At 32.1% G+C, this 22560-nt stretch overlaps 6 protein-coding genes across 6 annotated transcripts in view; all 6 read left to right on the plus strand.

Annotated features, from left to right (window-relative positions):
• Positions 1–22560, plus strand: part of LOC149476674 (uncharacterized) — a 110986-nt gene that overhangs the window by 24124 nt on the left and 64302 nt on the right. The gene's annotated exons all lie outside the window — the stretch shown is intronic.
• Positions 835–2090, plus strand: LOC149476675 (uncharacterized). The gene is made up of 2 exons (XM_089711952.1): positions 835–1130; positions 1699–2090. Exons 1-2 carry the CDS (start codon positions 938–940, stop codon positions 2031–2033), a joined length of 528 nt encoding a protein of 175 aa, XP_089568078.1. The 5' UTR covers positions 835–937; the 3' UTR covers positions 2034–2090.
• On the plus strand, positions 3141–9374 carry Glo1 (Glyoxalase 1). Its single transcript, XM_089711686.1, has 5 exons — positions 3141–3278; positions 3407–3479; positions 3843–4066; positions 7624–7734; positions 8777–9374. The coding sequence occupies exons 1-5, from the start codon at positions 3169–3171 to the stop codon at positions 8901–8903; spliced, it is 645 nt and encodes a 214-aa protein (XP_089567812.1). The 5' UTR covers positions 3141–3168; the 3' UTR covers positions 8904–9374.
• Positions 10377–13558, plus strand: LOC149476677 (uncharacterized). The gene is made up of 3 exons (XM_089711688.1): positions 10377–10472; positions 11131–12003; positions 12119–13558. The coding sequence occupies exons 1-3, from the start codon at positions 10413–10415 to the stop codon at positions 13556–13558; spliced, it is 2373 nt and encodes a 790-aa protein (XP_089567814.1). The 5' UTR covers positions 10377–10412.
• On the plus strand, positions 14151–17193 carry LOC149476678 (uncharacterized). Its single transcript, XM_089711728.1, has 3 exons — positions 14151–14210; positions 14930–14986; positions 15052–17193. The coding sequence occupies exons 1-3, from the start codon at positions 14151–14153 to the stop codon at positions 17191–17193; spliced, it is 2259 nt and encodes a 752-aa protein (XP_089567854.1).
• Positions 22387–22560, plus strand: part of LOC149476679 (putative ATP-dependent RNA helicase DHX35) — a 59596-nt gene continuing 59422 nt past the window's right edge. The window contains exon 1 of the mRNA XM_089711901.1: positions 22387–22549. Within this exon, the coding sequence (XP_089568027.1) occupies positions 22516–22549 (34 nt within the window). The 5' untranslated portion in view covers positions 22387–22515. The remainder of the gene's footprint in view (positions 22550–22560) is intronic.

Here is a 22560-nt window from a genome sequence, read left to right on the forward strand (position 1 = left end):
AAAAAAATGCAATGTAAAGCGAAGTTCACATTGCTGTTTTCCCTCCAACTTCCACGTGGCACAGAACATAAACACAATTACCATAATTCCCGCGTATTCAGAGTGGCCTCTTCACACGTCTTTTGTTTTCAGCTATTATACGAGTTCGGAATTTGAACTATCGAATTTCAATGAAGTCAGAAGTTTCAACAACTTGCGAGTTGTTTGATTATTTAGCGCGGGAAATTTCGAAGTTGAAGTGTTGAACGTTAACTTGGGAATACGTCTGGGTTTTTAATTCGTTTTTTAGATTGAGTTTGGCGGGTAGCCACGATAAAATATGTACTTTATAAAGACTATGTTTTTTTAATGTACTAAGTACCTAGTAAATTGATTACATAATATTGTCCAACAAACTATTATTTATCTACAGTGCTCATAAATAAGTACGCAATGTTTATTTTTAGGTACATTCAATAAATGATACTGACTTCATTATCTAACATAGGAAAAGGAATTTTAAGTACAACATATTTCTATAGTTTGTGTAATAATCTGGTACCTAGTTAGAATAATAAGCTACATCACTGCCAAGTATCATCAAAATCTGTTCATTGGTTTTCGCATGAGAGAGTAACAAACTACATCTATATATTGCTACTAACTTTATAATATTATAAAAGGAAAGGGAATATGAAGGAATAGATAAATAAAAACCAGTTAAATAATTACATCGTTTATTTTATCACTCCTATAACATCAATGTAACATAAAACGTACATTGAAACGTTTATGCCGAGCGTTTATGAGAAAAAGTCAACTGTCAATGTCAATTTGTCAATTATTTGCGGCAAAACTTGTAACTTTCGAAACTGCATCAAAAGTTTTACAACTTAAAAGTAAAACTTACTTCCAGAAATCAAGAAATTAATGTGTAAACTTGAAAAGTTGCTTGAAAATGGAGCGATGGAGAAAAGCTCCTTTTAAAATATACATTCAAGATATTTTTCGCGCCAAGCAATCGGAGATTAACAAATATGTCTATGAAATGTTTGGGGTTAAGTTTAAAAATGTTTTATTACACGGTGTTGTAACAGCAGTGTATAATACTTCGGAACGCTACACTAACTTTGAATTGAGTGATCCAACAGGTTCATATCTTCAATTATTATTTTTTTATTATTATTAGTTTGTTCTGAAAATCGTCATATTCTAGAAACATATTTTTATATTCAAGAAGTAAGCATTACTACTTATTGATGACTTCCAACTCCTATTTTTCGGACTTTTTATAACACATCTTTTAAGGTATTTTTTAATCATAATTTAACTAAACCTACATTCTAAGTTACTAGGCCAATTTAGATACAAATAATTGTCTTTTAGTTGCTTCTTCCGAGTTGACCTAAGATAGAAAAATAACACAAATGTTAATTGGTAAAAAGGTTTTAGTTTTCTTTCTTTATACTAATATTATAAAGCTGAAGAGCTTGATTGTTTGTTTGAATGCGCTAATCTCAGGAACTATTGGGCTGATTTGAAAAATTCTTTCGGTGGTAGATAGCCCATTTATCGAGGAAGGCTATATCATCACGCTAAGGCCAACAGAAGCAGTGCAATGCAGGTGAAACCGTGGTGCACAGCTAGTATATAATAAACTTTTGACTTCCTTTTTTTCTTGCAACCAACTTAAGTTACTAATGTATACTTTATTTTCAGGAACAGTACAAGTGTACTATAATTTCACGAAAGCCAATAAACATGTAAACGCAGAATGTATGAAAGATATTGTTCAAAGCTTTGCAAAAGTATCGCGCATCCCTGATAGAGATGTAAAAACAATGTCCTTTATGTTAGAAAGGATTGAAAAGAGAAATTCAAATTTAAAGTTAAAAAAAGGTGATTACATAAGTGTGCTTGGTGATATTTTTGTAGATGATTTAAAAGATACAAGAATGATTTCAGGGTATGACTGTAGTATAACCAGTATTGAAAAAGATATCATTTGGATGGAAGAAATTAGAGATATATATGATAGGTGTTATATTAAGTAAAGAAATTTTAAAGTTTAAAAAGTAACTATTTATTTTAGATTTTAAATATGGTACCTAAATAAAAAACTGTTATAAAAAAATATTTTTGTATTTCATTTTCCTTTTACAGTCCATTAACATGCAATAGCATAATTGAAACAAATAAAATGTAATAACTAATATGTATTTATAATACTTAATTGTACAAAACAATGTAGGAAATCTAGTACAATATTATTAGTCTGTGGTACAATCTATTATGGTACAAAGTTTTGCACAATAATAATAGACGGCCTTATTGCACAGCAATCTCTGCCAGGCAAGATATTGTGTAATAGTCAACTGCAAACCAATAAAATAAACCATTGAACTGATTTGGATGAAATTTATTACAGATAATATATTAGAGTTCCGAAAAAGTACTACCTATGTTTTGTATCCTGGATGTCTTGCGGGAGCGAGAAATATTTCAGTTATTAAGCGGTCGAAGCCACAGGCAGAAAACTAGTGTATATATTAATTGTTTGGTCTCTTATTTATTGAAAACAAAAATTATGAATAAGATCGCTATCTTCATTTTAGCACAGATTTTAGCAAAACAAATATCAACCTCTTTTTGAATACAGTGACATCTGTTGCTTTCTTGAAGTACTACTATAAATAAATGCATATGTAATCAAGTTAGGGTTTAGTGTCCAACAAAGAAAATTTGAACAGGCAGAAAGCTAGTGAATATATATTTGAATTGTTTGGTCTCTAATTTATTGAAAACAAAAATTATTAAATACATAATATCGCTATCTACATTAATTTACCAAAATAAATATCAACATCTTTTTGAATACAGCGACATCTGTTGCTTTCTTGAAGTACTACTATAAATAAATGCATATGTAATCAAGTTAGGGTTCAGTGTCCAACAAAGAAAATTTGAACAGGCAGAAAGCTAGTGAATATATATTTGAATTGTTTGGTCTCTAATTTATTGAAAACAAAAATTATTAAATACATAATATCGCTATCTACATTAATTTACCAAAATAAATATCAACATCTTTTTTAATACAGCGACATCTGTTGCTTTCTTGAAGTACTACTAATAAATGCATCTGTCATAATGGCATTACGGTTCAGTGTCCAACAAAAAAAAATTAAAATGTCATTTTTGTTATCATTTCGTCGGGCCGGTTATTCAACCGCAAAGAAATTCAATCGTTTTCACTTGATTGATAGAAATCGGAACAGTAGATTTATAGAAATAAACAGGTAAATTTCAAATTACTCTATTTACATTCCAATTATAGCACATTCTTTATTAAAGTAAGATTATAAGTAGCCACAACTTAGAATGAAACTTCCGTAAAGTTGCTTATATTAATAAGTTTATTTTCTAGAACGATGGCGAGTCAAGGCATATCCCCGCAAGAAATTGAAGCACTATGCAAAACACCAAGTCCCTCTACCAAGGTTTGTACTTGCTTATATCAATACACTTTATAAATAACTTATTGAAATAGTCAATCGATAGAAAACTGTTATTCTAATACTCCATTAAACGCTCATATGTACGCCACATTAGAATTTAAAACTGGTTTATATGTAACATATATTGCAAATAGATTATACAAATTGATCCAGCTGCTTTTGAAGGAGTTATTTAAACATAGGTACTATATAATTGCTTGTTTAAAACATGAGTAGGAATTAGAAATTTAGAAGCTGTGTAAGATTTAAGAATTTATATATTCAGTCAAAATCATATAAATGCCATTCTCACTCATAAATTCATTAACAAATTATTATAATAATTAACATTACTCCACATTCCAGGACTTTGTTTTCCAACAAACAATGTACCGTATCAAAGATCCTCGTCAATCAATTCCATTCTACACTGGAGTGCTCGGAATGACATTACTCAAGCAATTACACTTCCCCGAGATGAAATTTTCCCTATTTTTCATGGGTTATGAGAATCCCAATGAAATACCAGCCGATGATAAGGAAAGAACTGCTTGGGCTATGTCGAGGAAGGCTACTTTGGAATTGACGTAGTAAGTATATGATTTAGTAGTTCTTGTAGTAAAAAGTGAAGTCCCATGTCCCCTAGTGGGGTAAGGAGCAGATGCATTATACATCTGTTTCACTGATCGATTTTCTTTAGGGACAAGTAGGTGATCAGCCTTCTGTGTCCTGCCAGACCGAGACATTTTTTTTTTTGCGTCTCCACCGGGAATCGAACCCAGGACCCCTCGGTGTTATGCTCACGCGTCAACCACTGTACCGAGGAGGCGGTCAAAGTTCTTGTAGTGAAAGGAAATTCCCATGGGATCTCCCATTTATCTCTTTTTTACAGCAGCATCTATTTCATTGCTGTAAAAAAATACCTATTTATCACAAGAACAAGAAAGAAACAAATATTTATTTTTATAATTATAATTAGGAAAGGTAAGGATAGTTATGATCAATAAAACACTTATTTAAATGTTTAAGTATGTTTATTGTGCTTGGACGTATTAAGCAAGTATATACAGGGTGTAATCGTTAAGTGTGCACAGGCGATTATTCCGTAACTATTACAGATATCAAAAAACTTAAAACTGATATCGAAAGTACTTAACCTAATGAGTAAAATGGCCATAATAAATTTTTAAAAATAATACGAAAAATATCTAAAAAATTAACTTTAAACCCTCCCATACATTTAGTATGAGATATGAATATCCCATGTACATGGGTTGATCCAAAAGTAATGATAATCAATATTAAACAAGGTCATTACAGTTAAAATAATTATGTATTTCTCTAGATAGTCTTCTAACTAGATAATATACTTCGATATTTTTTTTCCTTAACTTAGAAAAAAAAAACTTTGACTTTATCTACAAAAACTCCTCAAAATCGGCCATCACTTCGCTGTCGTCTTAAAATTTCTTGTATCGACGGTGTTTCTTGTGCCGAGGTAAGAGATAGAATTAACTAGGAGCTAGATCTTACAAACAGGGTGGGTGTTCAAGCATTTTCAATGCCGATTTTTGATTGGCAGCCATCGCAACTGACGCTTTGTGATCTGGTGCGTTGTCTTGGTGAACCAACATTCAAGACCGAAGTTTGCCATGTCTCTTTTTCTTACTAACCTACCCGCAATCTTTTAATTTGGTCTGTGTAGTAAGAGTCCTGTGTAGTAGTGGCTACCTTCTTAAAATATTCCACATTTCTTCAGCGTCCCAAAAAACTACGGCTTTAATCTATCCCACTAATTTTCACTTTGAAAATCTTCACCGTCACTTTGGAAGCTCGCATCCAGGCCATTGATTGTTTCTTGGTTTCAGCATAAACATGGTGAACCCAGGTAACGCCCATGGTCACAAATCGTGACAAAAAATTATCCTGATCTCATTAAAAATTTAGAAATTCACCCTCTAAATGTCGAATCGTTGTTTCTTCTTTTCGTCGGGAAACATTCTGGCTCGCACTGTTCACATTAAAATTAATGTTAATACTTGGAAACGTGGCCTGTAGATATAATTTTTTTGTGATAACTTAGTGATTACATGAGCAAGCATAAAACATTTATTTTATATTTTTATGTGCACAGGAAATACCCAATTATCATTACTTTTGGATCAACCTATACATTTAATATGAAAGATTTTAGCTTTTTTTTTTGTTTTTTTGGTTTTCTGCTTTAATTACTTCGCAAATTTGGAGGGAAGTTCATTTAGAAACTGTAAATAGACCTCCTCATTGTATTGCACAATAAGGACGTCACTTCGAAAATCTACTATGAATACAAAATGTATGGGAAATAAATTGTATGGGAGCGTTTAATGTAACATTTTTGGTTATTTCTCGTTTTATTTTTAAAAATTTATTATGGCCATTTTACTCATTAGGTTAAGTACTTTCGATATCAGTTTAAAGTTTTTTGATATCTGCAATAGTTACGGAATAATCGCTTGTGCACACTTAACGATTACACCCTGTATATTTAGTTGAACATTACACAAAAAATATATGTAGGAAGTCACTGCAATAAAGATAAGATTACAAAATAGATGTTTCAAATATCGAAAAATAATGACGAATTACGAAAAATTATGTAGTACTAGCTTTCCGCCCGCGGCTTCGCCCGCATTTTCTAAGATAAACCCGCATAGTTTCCGTTCCCGTGAGATTTCCGGGATAAAACCTATCCTATGTGTTAATCCAAGTTACCCTCTATATGTGTGCGAAAATTCATTGTAATCGGTTCAGTAGTTTTTGCGTGGAAGAGTAACAAACATCCATACATCCATACTCACAAACTTTCACATTTAATTAATAGGATTGAAAGATTGAAGAAAAGTTTTTTTTATTTTGGTTGTTGATACAAAATGAACTGTAAAATTACTGGACTGAAATTGAATATTTTGTTCAAAAGTGTATTATTTTTTCTAGCACATAACTCAAACTCAAACATTTATTTATGCAATTAGACTTCTTCTAAAAGCACTTTTGAAACGTCATTACATATTTTTAACATTTACCACCGATTCGGAAAGCAGTATCTACGGAGAAGAACCGGCAAGAAACTCCATATTATAATTATTCATTTAAAAGTACTTAACAATATTAATAGCAAATAGCTTATATTATATACTATTGAATATAATTGGTATTGTTTAAGATAAGAAGGTCGTTAAGTCAATGACTGGAGTGATTATAACAATGTTATCAAAGTTTATAAGTTAATTTACAGTTTAAAGTTAAAAGTTTTAAATCTTTACTATAATATTATAAAGCTGAAGTTTGTTGGTCTTAGTGGCCTAATATGTATATAGCCTTCCACGATATCTAACACCGAAATAATTTTTCAAATCGGACCATAAGTTCCGGAGATTAGCACATTCAAACAAACTCTTCAGCTTTCTAATGTTCGTATAGATTAACAAACATACAGAAAGATGAGATGATGATGATACAAAAATACATGATGATGATAGAAAAAGAACTAACGGTCCGCCCCGGCTTCGCCGTTGTTTATATTTACGTTTTCTCTCCATAAGAACCTTTCCGTGCTTCAAGCAATATATATAGGTAATAAAGAATTATCGAAATCCGTCCACCTGTTCACGCGTGATTCCGTGACCAAGGAAAACGGGTTTCATTTTTATATCATTACATAGTATAAAACAAAGTCGCTTTCTCTGTCCCTATTTCCCTATGTCCCTTTGTATGCTTAAATCTTTAAAACTACGCAACGGATTTTGATGCGGTTTTTTTAATAGATAGAGTGATTCAAGAGGAAGGTTTAAGTACATAATTTATTAGGTTTTAGACAAAGCGGGCGAAGCCGCGGGCGGTAAGCTAGTATATAGATATAACTTAAAAAATTAAGCTATAAGTATTTTAATTAATTTTTTTTGAAGTGAAACTTCTTTATCGGGGTTGGACAAAAATTTAGTGTAACATTTTTGCGTTACGCCGTACGCGTGACATTTTTGCGTTACGCCGTACGCGTGACATTTTTGCGTTACGCCATGCTCGTGACATTTTTAAGGTCATAAAGAAGTTTCACTTCTTACGTGTGTACTCTAGTACACGCATACATTTTTTTTTAAATTTTCAGTAACTGGGGCAGCGAGAGTGATGATTCAATGTATCACAACGGAAACTCCGACCCGAGGGGCTTCGGCCATATTGGTATCCTTGTGCCTGATGTTGATGCGGCTTGTGCGAGGTAATTATAATAAAAAATATGGGTTGTCTGTAAAGTCGGTTTACTGACGATAGTTGAACGTGACAACGTCCGATTGTGCTTCTTTGTCGCTCGTTCCGCGCTCTCGCTCGCACTTCAAGCCTTACATGGAACGTCTCAGAGCGAGGTAACGCCGCATGTGTCATGTTTTTTCGTGCGTGCAACCGGCTATATCGAATTATAAGACGTTGTCACGTCAAAATATGTGCGTGTACTAGTGTGCACACGTAAGAAGTGAAACTTCTTGATGACCTTATTTTTCAAAAAATAATTTACTATATGCAACTTTACAGAAATACGTCAAATCACGCGTGGTAGGGATAAGAAAAAGATGGCGCGTAACGGATAAATGTCACGCGTAACGAAAAAATGTTACACTAATTTTTTTCCAACCCCGATAAAGAAGTTTCACTTCAATAATATGGATATTTGTTAATATTTTGGATTTAACTACTGGACGGATTTGGATGAAACTTTACAGAAATATAAACGTCAGAAATGTGTTGAAAAAAACTCGAGAAATAAACTGTGCTAAACAAACTCGAGAACCGCTCGACCGTTATTGTTTAGCTATAAGCCTTAGCTTTTCTTTTGTATTTAGTATTTACTTAAGGGCTATCATGCGGAAATCATTTTAAGTATAACATACTAGCTGTGCCGCGCGGTTTCGCCCGCATTACTCCGCTCCTGTTGGTCTTAGCATGATGATATATAGCCTATATTACTCGTGGATAATGTGGCTTTCGAATAGTGAAAGAATTTTTAAAATCGGTCCAGTAGTTTATGAGCCTATTCATTACAATCAAACAAACAAACAAAGTTATCCTCTTTATAATATTAGTGTAGATTACTATGTATACATACCTTCTCAATGGATGAGCCAATTTATACAATAAAATTTAATCAAGATTTACAAAAAATCAAAGATGGTTCTTTGGTTTGGTTTTCATTCAGTCTAATTTCAACAATCGAAAAAAAATTTTTTTTTATAAATACTTATTGTTTTATTTTATTTTTATTGCAGATTCGAAGAACAAGGTGTGAAGTTTATTAAAAAGCCGCAAGATGGTAAAATGAAGGGTTTGGCCTTTATTCAAGATCCCGATGGTTACTGGATTGAAATATTCAACAATAAATGTGTGGCTCAGTAATTTTGTGTGTATGTACATGTGCAACTAGGCAACGGTGAAATTGCTATTGATTTGGCTTTCAAATATTCAGTTTTAATGTGGAATTTATCTATTTACTATTTATGTAAAACTTTCATGAAATATCGAAAAAATTATGTTCATAGAAATTTATAATATTATGTCTAAATATTCGTAACTGAGCAATAATTACGATTAAAACATATAAGGATTATACTTATTAATTAATATTTATGGAAGAAAAAAATATTAATAATGTAAGTGTAAAAATTAGATTTTTATAAAAATTGTTTTTTTATGTTGTCCGGATATTATTCCGTAATTTGTGAAATGTATTTTGTATGAATTAGGATAATTTAAGATTTTTTTTAAATGTTAATCTTTTTTTCTAATTTTGTTTTGTTAATAGTTATTAGTTTTCACTTGTAATCATGTTTTGTAAATGCATTATCAAATATATCTTTTATTGTTATACATTTTTGTTTTATTTAAATAACTCGTTTTATTATTTTTATGAAAATGGAGAGAGGTTAATTTCTAATATATGCTATAATTAAAAGTAACAGATCGATTTCTGTAGGAAGATATTTTTTAGGAAATTTGGTGTAGGTGCATGGACCAATATACATATATCAAGTTATATTGGTCCATGGTAGGTGTTTAATCGTTACTGAACTATTAACATAAAAAATACCCTGTATGCCGAGCACGCGTGTCATTGTGAAATTTCTTTGGAAAGATTCAAAGATTACAAAAACGTCACCAACGCGCCCAAACGCGCCTTAAAAAGTTACACTTCAATAATGTATAAGTGTGTATAAAACAAGTAACTTCATGGACACAATTTTTAGGGTTCTGAACCACTAAAGGAAAAAACGGAACCCTTATAGGATCACTTTGATGTCCGTCTGTCTGTCAAGACAAGACTTTTTTTCTGAATAGACATTGAATTAATAAAATAGGCTTGTTCGGAACCCTGTGTCCGAGTCCGACTCGTACTTGGCCGGTTCTTTTTATTTATTCGCCAGGCAGGCAGAAGTTTTATCTTATAAGTTTTTTTTTATAATTTATACATTTATTGCAGCCACATTGCAGCATTTTAATAAGTGTGTTTATCATAATTTAGAATCACAGGGATATTTGGCAGTAGACAGTAGTGTTCATTTGCAGAATTATTCGTTTAGGCAAAAATAATTAAACAAAATCATATTGAGCTAATTACTTGTAGCATTATACATAAAACAATGCAATATTCACCTCCTAACCCCAAGAACATAGACTTTATTTCATATTAAAATAAAATTATGCACACAATTTAAAACCCATATTATATTGTGTAGGTAACCACACAATATAACAATAATGCGCACAACAAAATAAAAGCATATTATAATATAATTACACGCTATTACAATTCAGGATTATGAACCATATCGATAGCTTGTTATAATTCTTCACAGTCAATTTATTGCTGTATAAATTGTAATATGTAGATAATCTGTGCCAGTCACGATGAAGGTGTTTATATTTTTCTTAGTTGTGTACGCGGCTGCTTGCTTTGCTGAAATTCAGGTAAGTTTTTAAAAAAGAACTGCCTACGAATAATCACAGATAATAATTTATAATAACTAGGTACCACTTTAGTAGACTTAAAATATTAACGTTAATGATTTTTTGTTACAGCGCCATCTAGTTTTAATTACGTTAAAGTATTATTGTTAGGAATTAATTTTTTAAATTACATAATTTTATACCAGTGAATAATGCTCTAGTTTGGCTAAAGTGATTTTAAAATGTAATAAATTACGTATAACTCAGTAGAGCTTTAGCCAGATGCATTGTACATCTTTTTCTCTGCAAATTTCATACAGCATTTTTTAAACAATATCTCTGGTGCTGAACAAAACAGCTGAACCGATTGTAAATGAATTTTTAAATGTTTATAAATAAAAATAATAAATAATAAGGCCAATCACAGTCTATTGGATATAGTTTTTAATTTTGAAGTACCTAACGAAAATTTTATTTTAGTAAGTAACGTACCTAAGTAGTTACCAATAGTTTTAGCCGTTTGTTTGTAAATCTTGCAAAAATATATATACAATAGTTACTGAAGTATATTAATAATTTATAGGCAAGGGCAATTATTCACATGTCCTATTATACATTACATTTACAATTCATTATATTAAATTAACGTATTCTTATAACACGAAACATTTCTTTATAGAACACCAGTGCAGAAAATGCGTCGACAAGTGCAGAAACAAAAAGAGCGAGACGGGTGATATCCCGTATATTTACCCGCCCTCACTCCGCACCGCGTACACAAACATCCAAATTACTAGACATCATTAGAATACCGACTGAAGACGGGGTTAAAAGTATACAATATAGCACTGAAGAACACGGCAATGGTTCAAGCGAAAAAGCATATGTTATACCTTATAAAGCATCACATCATGCACAGAATATACATAGAAATGGATTAAGCGCAGAAGCACACATTCAATCTCATAATACACCTTATATGCAAGTTACACATGGCACAGAAACGAGTGGTAACAGCGATGAAAAAGCATATGTAACACCATACAAAGGCATTCATTTAAGCGGTAGTGGCGAGTCACAAAATGTTGCAAATTATGATGAGTACGCAGCAAAACATGAAACTGACCTTAGTGGAGAAGCCTTGCTCAAAATACTTCAAGATTACAATATGCCTCACTTGGATGGAGCCAGTAAAAAGCTCCGTAAGGGAAAACTAATATTATATTATGATGACGATGACAACGGAAGTAGTCCTAAAGAAGTAATTATCGATAATGTTCCAAAAGAAACAGAATCAATTAACAACATAAATACCATTTACAAGGATGTTCTTGAGTTATTTACGAAGTATGGTGTGACGCCAGGTATTTATTATAAAATTCTTCAAAATTCTATGGTTAAAGGGAACTTTGAAACAGGCGATAATGAAAATATTATCCAGCTTTTAAAAGCTTTAAATAAATATGCGAATAATAGTGCACATGATGATATTCTTCACGACATTAAGGCTATCGTAGCAAGAAATAACAAATCAAAAGGTCATCTAGCTCAAGTAAGTTGATTAATAATTCACTTTATCTATTTTTATATTAAAAAATAATAAACATAAAACATATATGTTACTATGAACAAATTTCATGAACCCAACTATTATTTTTATATTTCAGCAAAAGTATGATATTGATGTAAATCACCATCAAATAGTTGAGAATGACATTGATGTTGAAGATATAATTAATAGAGTCCTAAATCACAAGACGCAAGTCGATATTGAAAGCAGTGAAACAGATAAAGAAGGATCGATTGAGATGCCAAAAGACATATATAATGAAATTTTGCAAACAATTCAGAGAGATGATCCAAAAAAGCTAGAAACAGCGAAAATGAATATTAAGGACGAACTAGATCGCTGGATAAATGTACTAAATGATTCTGCTTTTAACATTAAAGGAAAACCATTGACTGAACAAGAAGATAACGACGCTAAGAGAGTAGAAAATAAAATACTTCAGGGTCACATTATACCTATTACGATTAAACCTGAATACACAAAAGTAGCTGAACACAAAATTTTAGAAGAAGTGACAAATGAAAAGAACTATCAGAATTATGAAAATTCACTTGAACCACAAATAGGAGATTTGGCTAGTGCCGAAGTACCAATATCGTTAGGTACACACGCACATAATTTTTTTATTAACACTCAAAGTAATGAAGGCAAACCCAAGCTTCATCTAACAATGAATAACAATATACACAGAATTGATTTAATGAAACATCGACCAAGAAACAGAAATAATTCCAGGTATGGTTTATATGAAACAGACGTAATAACACTTAAAAAATTGATTAATTACGTAATAGATGACATATCTCACATAGATAATTTACCACCAATTTTATCTAATAAACCTATTGATGAATATATCAAATACAATAAAGCTAAACCATTCTTAATTTACGTGATATTCCAAAACCACAACGAACACTTTGATCATGAGAAACCAAATATTGATGATAGCGATGAGATTTTAAATGATCTAAACCTTTTACAAGAGGACGATGATGAGGATACTACGGATGAATACAGAAGATCGCACTTGAGTCTTATTATTGAAGAAACTTTAAGTCAATTTAACAGAGATTTCCAAAATCAGCATTTAGATAAAACGAAGCTAAACAAATTGAAGTTGATTATAGCTCAAATATTGAGTATGACGTACAAACCAGTGACTAGGGAATTGATTACTCAAATCACCCGTGACCTTCTGAGCGGCCAATATAATAGTTTCCTTGAAACAATTTTCGATAAAATACAGCCAAATAATAATGATAATATAGATGAGGAAATTATAACAAGTGACGCTTTCCGACTTTCCATAAAAACAGCAACAGATAAGCTTATAAAGAATGTGTATGATATCCTAATCGCGCTTCGAAGGAGAAACGTGTCGCAAATACGAATAAGAACGATAATCAAGGAATTAATTGAACAAGGAATGTTGAAAATAACAGCTCAAAGTTTGAAAATTTGTTCAACAAAAGTGCAAAGCCAAATTGATCTGGGTATTAAAACGGCATTACAGAAGTATAAAGTGTCCCTGTAGTAATACTTGACCTTAAGATATTTTGCATTAAATTTTTTGTATTTCAAAATGTATTTTATTCATCCTTACAACAGAGTAAGCATCAGGTAAGTATGAAATTGTAATTGAATACAAATCAAATTAATATATTTTCTATTTCAGAAATCTCATTTAATGTACACTACTATGAATACTCATTGCTATATCTTCAATAATCTCCTAGCTTATCGGTGTCTAGCAGGAATTTACAGTATTCTGAAAGGTTTTCAAGTGCGCTAGTTAGATTCGAAAAAGTCTCATTTGTACCTAAGTAATAAGGCTCGTTCGTTGAAGTATGCAATTAGTTATATATTCCACAATCGGGAGCACATTTCAATTTTAATTCCTATAATACTATCCAGAACCCTGCAATTACCATAAAATAGGCTAAGTACGTGCAATACTTAAAACGTGGACAAAATCTTATGACGCACTTGCTCAAAAATAATCGTGTAATCACAATTTCCAATTACAATAATCACATTGTAGCAATTATCGGGAGATGATTTCACGCTGATATTTTAACAATGCGCTCATTTGCTCCTCGCTTTTGGCTGAAGTTCTCGATAACACCATGAACTTAGCGTGGTTTGTGTTTCTGATTGGCATCGCACCAGCTTATTTAAATGAAGAGGTAATTATATCATATCCTACTTCCTACTATCCTACTAATATTATAAATGCGAAAGTTTGTGAGGATGTGTGTTTGTTACCCTTCACCCAAATACTACTGAACCGATTACAACGAAATTTAGCACACATATAGAGGGTGTTTGTGACCCTTCACGCAAATATTACTGAACCGATTACAACGAAATTTAGCACACATATAGAGGGTAACTTGGATTAACACATAGGATAGGTTTTATCCCGGAAATCCCACGGGAACAGGAACTATGCGGGTTTTTCTTTGAAAACGCGGGCGAAGCTGAGGGCGGAAAGCTAGTTTTACTATATATTAACAAGTGTGGATGGATATCGATGAATTAATGACCCTTGAACAAGAATGTATGAAATGTAGCATAGAAATAGATTATGGATATGGTCTATAACTAAGGTCTAAAATTGAACATGGATATGTACCTACATAACGAGAGAAACTGTGAACTGAAGTTCTTTTCTAAATAAAATAACTGTTAAATATAAAATTGTTAGCTTGTTCAATTTAGTAGGAATTCAGTCTTTTAAGTAAATTACGTAAAAGATTATCTAGATGAACCAATTAAAAAAATGTCTATCTGTATGGGCAGGACGCGCTTCTGACATTGCCAAAATAAATATTAATAATATTGTTCAATCTCTTCACCCTCACACTTTAATATCTTACACGTCTTTTTAACAATACTTTTACAGACAAAAACAAGAACACCGATTCCAAACGAAGCAGAAATTAATCGATCTGATATTCAGGTATGTACCATAAGTTTTATGCATTTAAAATCAGTAACATATATTAATTTTTAAAATATTTCTAGGCCCAGAACCAAAAAGACGCAGACCCAAAAGAAAACCATAAATGTCCTTCCAAAGATTTAATAATAAGAACTTTAGTTTTTGTCAGGGATTACTTACTTCCGGCTGATAATAAAAAAGTTGATGTTGATATACTTAAAGACACCCTTGGAACATTTATACGACAAATAAATGATACAATTGTGGAAGATTCATATATTATAATTAATAGTAACAGTCGACCAAGGAAAGAAGTATTACGAGTATCTCAAATGGACGAAAGTAATCCACGAAATATATTAACGGGTAAATTATCTTTAGAATATCAAGTTCCTGAATTTAGAAACGGGGATTGCCAAACACTTTTAAGAGCTATTCTGAATGCAATAAACGCCGCGTATATGCAAATGAACGCGTATTGTGCAGAATCTGGCAAATGCAAATTCTCTAACAATGACATTACTCCACCACAAATTTCAATCCCACCAGGGCCACCACAACAAAATGTAATCGGAGGAATTGTTCAGAATCCACAAACGAACGAAGAGTTAAATAAATACATTTTATCTTTATTGGGAACTTATCCGCAAAATTTAGACATTATGACTATACTACAAAACTATAGACCTAATTCTACATCTATCAATGTTAACGGTAATAATAATAGTAATGAACAAGTGCTTGCTAATACAAATCTAAATAATGGATTACCGAACGGTCAAACGCAGGGTGCAAAAAATTCAGTACTAGAAATTTATACAATCTTGGATAAACCTTCAGGGTATACTGTTAACCAAGATTCCATTCCAACGGCTATTAATTCTGCTCACACGGCACCGGTAACAAATGCTTCGCTTCATATAATGTATGGTGCAGGTTCTATGCCACCGCCTGGACATATCGGTAGTATACAAATGACCCAAAATATTACTGGAACACCCACCATATCAGCTGAAAATCTGATATTAAAACAAACCATGCCTAGTACTGGTTCAACTATAATGAACAGCCATACTGGAGACAATAGTATTCCAATGCAAGGCTACCAGCACGGAGTATCCAACGTGATAAATAGAAACGTGATTAATAATGTACCAAATCAAGTTCCTAGTTACAATGTTCTGCAACCGCCACAAAATGCGTTTCAAAACGGAAACAATCCTCTAAATGCCTACCTACATTTGCAACAGAATAATCCTCAATTGGGATCGATCTATACTCAGAACCCACTATATGCTTATTTAAACTCTCCACAATCTAAATATATATTACAGAACTATAACAATAACTATCAGAATCCGCTCCATTTGAAGCCCCCTGTAACCAATCAATTCGGTTATTTACCAAACCAAAGAAACATGCTACTAAATCCGCAAATAAATCAAGGAATTTCATACAACACGGCTCCGGGAGTTAATAATTTGTTACAAAACGTCAATAACACAGTTGCATTACAAGATTTGTATCGCTTGACCAGTATGACGAATGGGCCTAAATTAAACATAGCACCTAATAAAAATGGCATGATTGAACTGACGTTTACATTGCAGCGCCCAAAGGCATTACAATATAACCCTGTATATTACGTCAAATACATCCTACCGTACCAGACCTATATGTACAATCTCCAGAACTTGTTACAGACGAGACCATTCCTAAGAAACAATCCAGCTCAATTATATCAAGAATTACTTGCTGTGGCTAACATGACAGAATCATCGCAGGACTTGAAAGATCTAGAAAAGCACGAAATTACTAAATTAGTAACAACCAACGGCGCTTTAGTAAAAGCAAAAGTTTTAGGTGATGGCAAAGATTCAGTTGATGCAGTTATCACAGATGAAGTTCAAAATATATTGAAATTGTCGTCTAAATTAGGTGCAGAGGGAATGTTGAATGCAACTAAATTAGCAGTTAATAATATAGAGGAAGCAATGAGTAATGGAAGCAACACAACTAAACTTGAAGCTAATGTTATAAATGCACCCATAGCTGATGTTTTGAATAGATCAGTGAATAGTAGAACACTTGGAATGACTCCTTTAATCACTAATCAACAGTACTTGCAACAAGCAATTAGAAATAATCGATATAATTCTCCATATGCGGGATATCGAAATGTTTATCCTGGCAGCAATGTGAATAGACAAGTTTTATTCGGTTAATAATATAAAATAAATACAAAAAATTTACTTAGTATGAATAATACTGCGAATAAAAATTTTGGTTCATTATTTAAATGTGTTTCGTTTCAGCTATACACTATCTGTCCCAGCAAACAATCTTTATATCACTTAGCGGCATGAAAAATAGACGTTATTTTGGTTAGAACCGATTCTCAGATCTACCCAATAGTAATCTAATCTGTGCCAATAGGCACACAAAATTTTACGGGAATCGGATTATTTTGGGGGAGTATAATAATTAATAACTAAAATCGTGACACGAGAATTTTATACACCATGATTTTGTTTACAATGTTAATTTTCTTTATACGTACCTACACTCGCGATGATACTGATTAATTTGAGCAAAGTTTTAAAATTAATATATTCTTAAAAATAAATTTAAAATGATTTTTTCAGAAACATCTACATGTATACATTTTAACTGCAACATGCGCCTGCGCACCTCCGACTCTTGCCATTTCATTCCGTTCGGGACCTATCTCTTCGTTTCCTATTGGTCACGCGCTCCGAGCGATGTTGCAGGCAAGATTAGAAATTAAGTACCCCGTGGTTATTGATTTTTTGCCTAGTGTGACAAATATTGAATAATGAATGAAAAATTCATATTTATAAATTATAACAGGATAAACAAAATCACGGTGTATAAAAGATAAAAATAAATAGGTAGAAATTATCACAACCTTAAGCTGTCAGTAGTTCTTTACGAATGTATGAAATTCAATGGGTGATTATGTTGTTTCTCAGACTCTTATGTTCCTAACTCGTGATTAACTATTTGAATATTCATTTCATATTTATTAATATTTGTTTGTCTCTAAAACGCAGGTAACGTCAAGTAACAAACGTTATTTTTACCCGACTACGGCAAAGCAAAAGGAGGGTTATGATTTTGACAGGCTATGTATGTATGTATGTATGTATGTATGTATGTATGTATGTATGTATGTATGTTCATCTGTTCCCTCGTAACTTCTAAACTACTTATCAGAATTCGACAAATGACATATCATTAGAAGCGTCTTAATTGTCCGCTGGTTATAGGCTATATGGGGTTTCACAAAATCTAATGTGGCGCCCTCTAGCGGACAAAACATACAGAGTAAAAAAATAAAGTTAAGATAAATATGCCGTGTTTGGTATCATTTGAAAGCTTTTTACTCGCACATTTTGAATATATATATATTACTAGCATTTGCTTGTGACTTTACCTGTATTCATGGGCTGATTGCATATAATTCACATCTTTTCGTTCATAGCTTCTTTATTAGTTCATCAATTTAACTTTTGTCAATATTATGCGCCAAAAATACACTTTAACACCAAAATAGTACAAATAATAAAAAGTAAAACAACTAAAACCCAACTACGACAAAAAACGACGCTGAAAAAGTATAAAACAAGATTTTCAGAATTCCACTATGTAGAGATAAATTTTCATGTTTGGAAAGGCGTAGTCACACGTTGTCAAAGTGCTACGGTAGATATATGTAACGTGTGACTACGCCTTTCCAAACATGAAATCTCTACATAGTGGAATTCTGAAAATCTTGTTTTATACTTTTTCAGCGTCGTTTTTTGTCGTAGTTGGGTTTTAGTTGTTTTACTTTTTATTATGAAATTTGAAATGAACATTGAATACGGTGAATACAATGGTGAATACGAATAATTTTAAATATTACAAGTTGTTGCAGATCTCATTTAGGTAGATGAAAATCTGCATAAAGGCAATTAAATTATGATTTTATTTTTTTCATTTTTTTCATTAGGTACCTACTTATTCATTCTTTCCTTTTATCTACATAAAAATATGTGCAAACCGTGAAATACTAAACTAAAGTGTAAACTTCATTCGAAAATTGTCAGAGATAAGATAATTTATAGTGAGAATAATTAACAAAATTTTTTACCTTCATTATGATGGATATATTGGTTTTTCACATAGCAAAACAAGCAGTTCTGGTGCCGATTTCACTGAATAGTAATAGGTAGGTACATATTATAATAAATTTAATCTTTAAAAAGATAAACGCGTTACATAATGCCCACCCAGATCATTATGTAACGATCTAAGGTACCTACCACCCGATACTTTGCCAAAAAATAATATGCATTACTTACTAGGCAAATCAATGTCAAATCGCAACTAGGATAACGGCAATAACCTCGCGCAGTAACAGTTTGGATTAGTTAATCACGTAGTGATTATATTACTTCTTCTTCTTCTCTTAAATAATGGCTCCACCCAATAAAAAGGGACTTCGCCAATGTCCAGTATATATGGGAGAAACAGGACTCAAATTTCAGTCAGTTAGACTTGTGCAGATTTGACATTTAACATTTGGTACTGAGTGGGAAAATGCAGAAATTTTTATCAACTTGGAGCGGCTAGAACAAACACATAAGACAATACAGGTTATATATATTACAGACAACAGGAAACACTAATATGATTTATAAATATAATAAGGGGTTAATATTTTAGTTTATTATAGGAAATAAATTTAGATAGAATTTCAACAAATTTGGAAGGCACTAAGGACAACAGACATTTAAAATTTGTGGGACGAGGGATTTCAGGAGGGAGGACATCCATTAATGAAGAACGAAGCTTGGTACATTCAAAGAACAGGTGGTCAGTAGTTCCTTCGTCCAATCCACACTCACAAATAGAGTGATCTCGTACTCTGATTTTCGCCAGATGGACAGGAGTACACGCATGGGCGAAGCGGAGCCGACAGATAGTGGATGTTACTGGTTTGTCGAATTTACGAAAGCGGAAAAACCATGGTTTGTGTGGAATAGTAGGCTGAATGTCCCAATAAAATTTACCTTTTGTGCGGCTGGATTCTTGCCAAAGATTCAACCACTTCCTATCTAAACGTGATTTTGATAGTGGAACAAGGTCTTGACTGTAATTACTAAAGTGAGTATTGCAACCCACTTGCGTAGCAGACTTAGCCAAAGAGTCAGCCATCTCGTTACCCCCTATACCAACATGACCTGGTATATAAGAGATTTGAACGTGGAGACCCTTATTGAGGCAATTTAAAAGAGCCACACGGATTCTCAAAATCAAGGGGTGACAAGATCTGGATCGAAAGGGATTAGATAGGAGAGCCTGGAGGTGATTATATTATCCTCTTTGAAGTTAATAGTGACATATTCAAAAGTGCTTCTAGAAGTAGTCCAATTGAATAAATAAATATTTGATTTTGTTTATGAAGATAGAATATGCATGCATGAGAGACGAGAGACGTACCTACTCGTACTAATACCTAATCTGTGGACGTAGGTAACCTAAGAGCGTTTTCACATTATCCGATCCGATATCGGATATCGGAAGCCGATAGCCGATATCCGATATCGGAGGGAAGTAAAATGTATGAAATATGTATCTGTCTTTCACATTGTCCGATCCGATATCGGATATCGGAGCCGACACCGATATGCCCGTGAGCTATCGGACGATAATGTTCAGTGTTGCCAACTCAATTTTCGAAAAGGCAGTATACCAACAGCAAAAAAGCACTAGTTTGTGTATTTTCAGTCTTATAGGACGCTAAATCTTTAAAAAAAATCTTTGCTTTAACCTAAAATCCTTTCTATTAAAAGAAACCTTTTTTTATTAAGAAAACACACATTTAAGTATTTATAGGCATTAAAAATACGATTTATACGGCAGCTATTTTAATTACCGTATAAAAATATACGGCAATTGGCTGAACTGAAGTAAACAAAAATATATTGCGTTCTTAAATTCAAATATCTATCTTCGAAAATATTAGTGTCTATCATCTTTATTTTAACTCATTCTGCCTCGCTCCTCCTCCTACTCGGATGTTGGTTGTGCTCTGTGGTTGTGCTATTTATTGTATTGTTGTCATTGAGTGCTTTGTTTTTAACCGACTTCAAAAAAAGGAGGAGATTTCACACCGATTTTGTTTTTATTTTGAATTAACAACAAAGAATATTTGAAAACTCTTAGTTCTAAAATAATTGCGACGGTAAAATAATTTATGTATCTTTAATTACAGGAAATTACAACAATCATATTATAAAATATATATTTGAACGGGTGACAATATTATTTACAGTGTAATAAGAAAAAGAATAGAAAATTTGAACAAAGATTGTATCACTTAATAAATTTATCATAGGTACTACATGAACTTTTATAAATGTATACAGTGAAAAAATGACTAAATGACTAGGTACGTCTTGTTAAAAATACATATTTTATTTTATTTTATTTATTTGGTCAACCAACATTTGTTTACAATGATTCTTAAATATAAATTTTACATAACATATAGTTCTTGCGATAAAGTAACAAATAATTAGAGGTTAACACAGCATGCGCCAATTATACAGAGCTATTTCTTAAAAGTAGGATACTTGTTATTGTTAATATTATTAAAAGAATAAGAATTATTTAATTATGGTGATGACAACAATTTAAGGTTTTAATTTTATGATATGATGGATATGATCTATCATTTGATTTTTTTTTAATTATACCTTTTTTTATCAACTGGCAACTTAGTTTAGTTTTCTCTAAAAATTTCTGGCAGCACTCATGATAATATCGGAAGGATTTTATCGGACAATGTGAAAGGGAAAATTGTATCCGATATCGGACATCGGCTATCGGCGTCCGATATCCGATATCGGATCGGATAATGTGAAAACGCTCTAACGAGGGTACATTAATAATAGCACAGATTACTATTAAAGTAAAGATTCAATCCACAGAGTATGTTAAAAAACCTGTCCTCGCTCGGTGGAATCATGATTTGCTATAAAACAAGAAAAAGGGATAAAATACTGTAGAAAATAAAAATTACAAACAAAACTTTATTAACTTCTGAGTTATTTGGTCTATTAAATATATTTTTTTCATCTTTGAATCTACATAATATGCATAATCTATGATAGCTACTCTTCCAAAATTACTCTTCATCGAGCTCTTCATAGTCCGGAGGCACTTTAAAAAACCATTCTCTTAAAAAAAAAGTTGAATTCGCAGTGAAAAAAAATGGCGGTGAATTATGCTAATTTGCCGCCTTTTTTTGTGCACTGTATGATAACGTAAAGCGGAACGCAAAAATGGCTATATTCAAAATATTTGTTACCTTTGACGTCTGTCAAATAAATGAATTATGATAGTTCATAACCTCAAATTCGTACAAGATCATAAACATAATAATTCAAATAAAATATAAACAAATAAAATATAAATAAGTGTCCTATAAAAATTGTTTAGTGTAAATGTTAAAGTGTAATTGTGTATAGTGTAATATGATTTCACGTAAGCCGATATTTCAAAAGCCGAGTAAGTAATAA

The sequence above is a fragment of the Colias philodice genome, chromosome 27 (assembly GCF_061535455.1).
Source record: "Colias philodice isolate Cphi_HAF_F1 chromosome 27, ilColPhil1 Martin Lab GWU primary, whole genome shotgun sequence".
Classification (NCBI taxonomy): domain Eukaryota; kingdom Metazoa; phylum Arthropoda; class Insecta; order Lepidoptera; family Pieridae; genus Colias; species Colias philodice.

Coding starts and splice junctions, on each gene's coding strand:
- LOC149476675 (XM_089711952.1), top strand. CDS start 938: ATGGAGCGATGGAGAAAAGCTCCTTTTAAAATATACATTCAAGATATT. Junction 1,131..1,698: donor TGAATTGAGTGATCCAACAG/GTTCATATCTTC, acceptor CTTTATTTTCAG/GAACAGTACAAGTGTACTAT.
- Glo1 (XM_089711686.1), top strand. CDS start 3,169: ATGTCATTTTTGTTATCATTTCGTCGGGCCGGTTATTCAACCGCAAAG. Junction 4,067..7,623: donor GCTACTTTGGAATTGACGTA/GTAAGTATATGA, acceptor TTAAATTTTCAG/TAACTGGGGCAGCGAGAGTG. Junction 7,735..8,776: donor GTTGATGCGGCTTGTGCGAG/GTAATTATAATA, acceptor TTTTTATTGCAG/ATTCGAAGAACAAGGTGTGA.
- LOC149476677 (XM_089711688.1), top strand. CDS start 10,413: ATGAAGGTGTTTATATTTTTCTTAGTTGTGTACGCGGCTGCTTGCTTT. Junction 10,473..11,130: donor CTTGCTTTGCTGAAATTCAG/GTAAGTTTTTAA, acceptor ATTTCTTTATAG/AACACCAGTGCAGAAAATGC. Junction 12,004..12,118: donor CAAAAGGTCATCTAGCTCAA/GTAAGTTGATTA, acceptor TTTATATTTCAG/CAAAAGTATGATATTGATGT.
- LOC149476678 (XM_089711728.1), top strand. CDS start 14,151: ATGAACTTAGCGTGGTTTGTGTTTCTGATTGGCATCGCACCAGCTTAT. Junction 14,211..14,929: donor CAGCTTATTTAAATGAAGAG/GTAATTATATCA, acceptor ATACTTTTACAG/ACAAAAACAAGAACACCGAT. Junction 14,987..15,051: donor TTAATCGATCTGATATTCAG/GTATGTACCATA, acceptor AAATATTTCTAG/GCCCAGAACCAAAAAGACGC.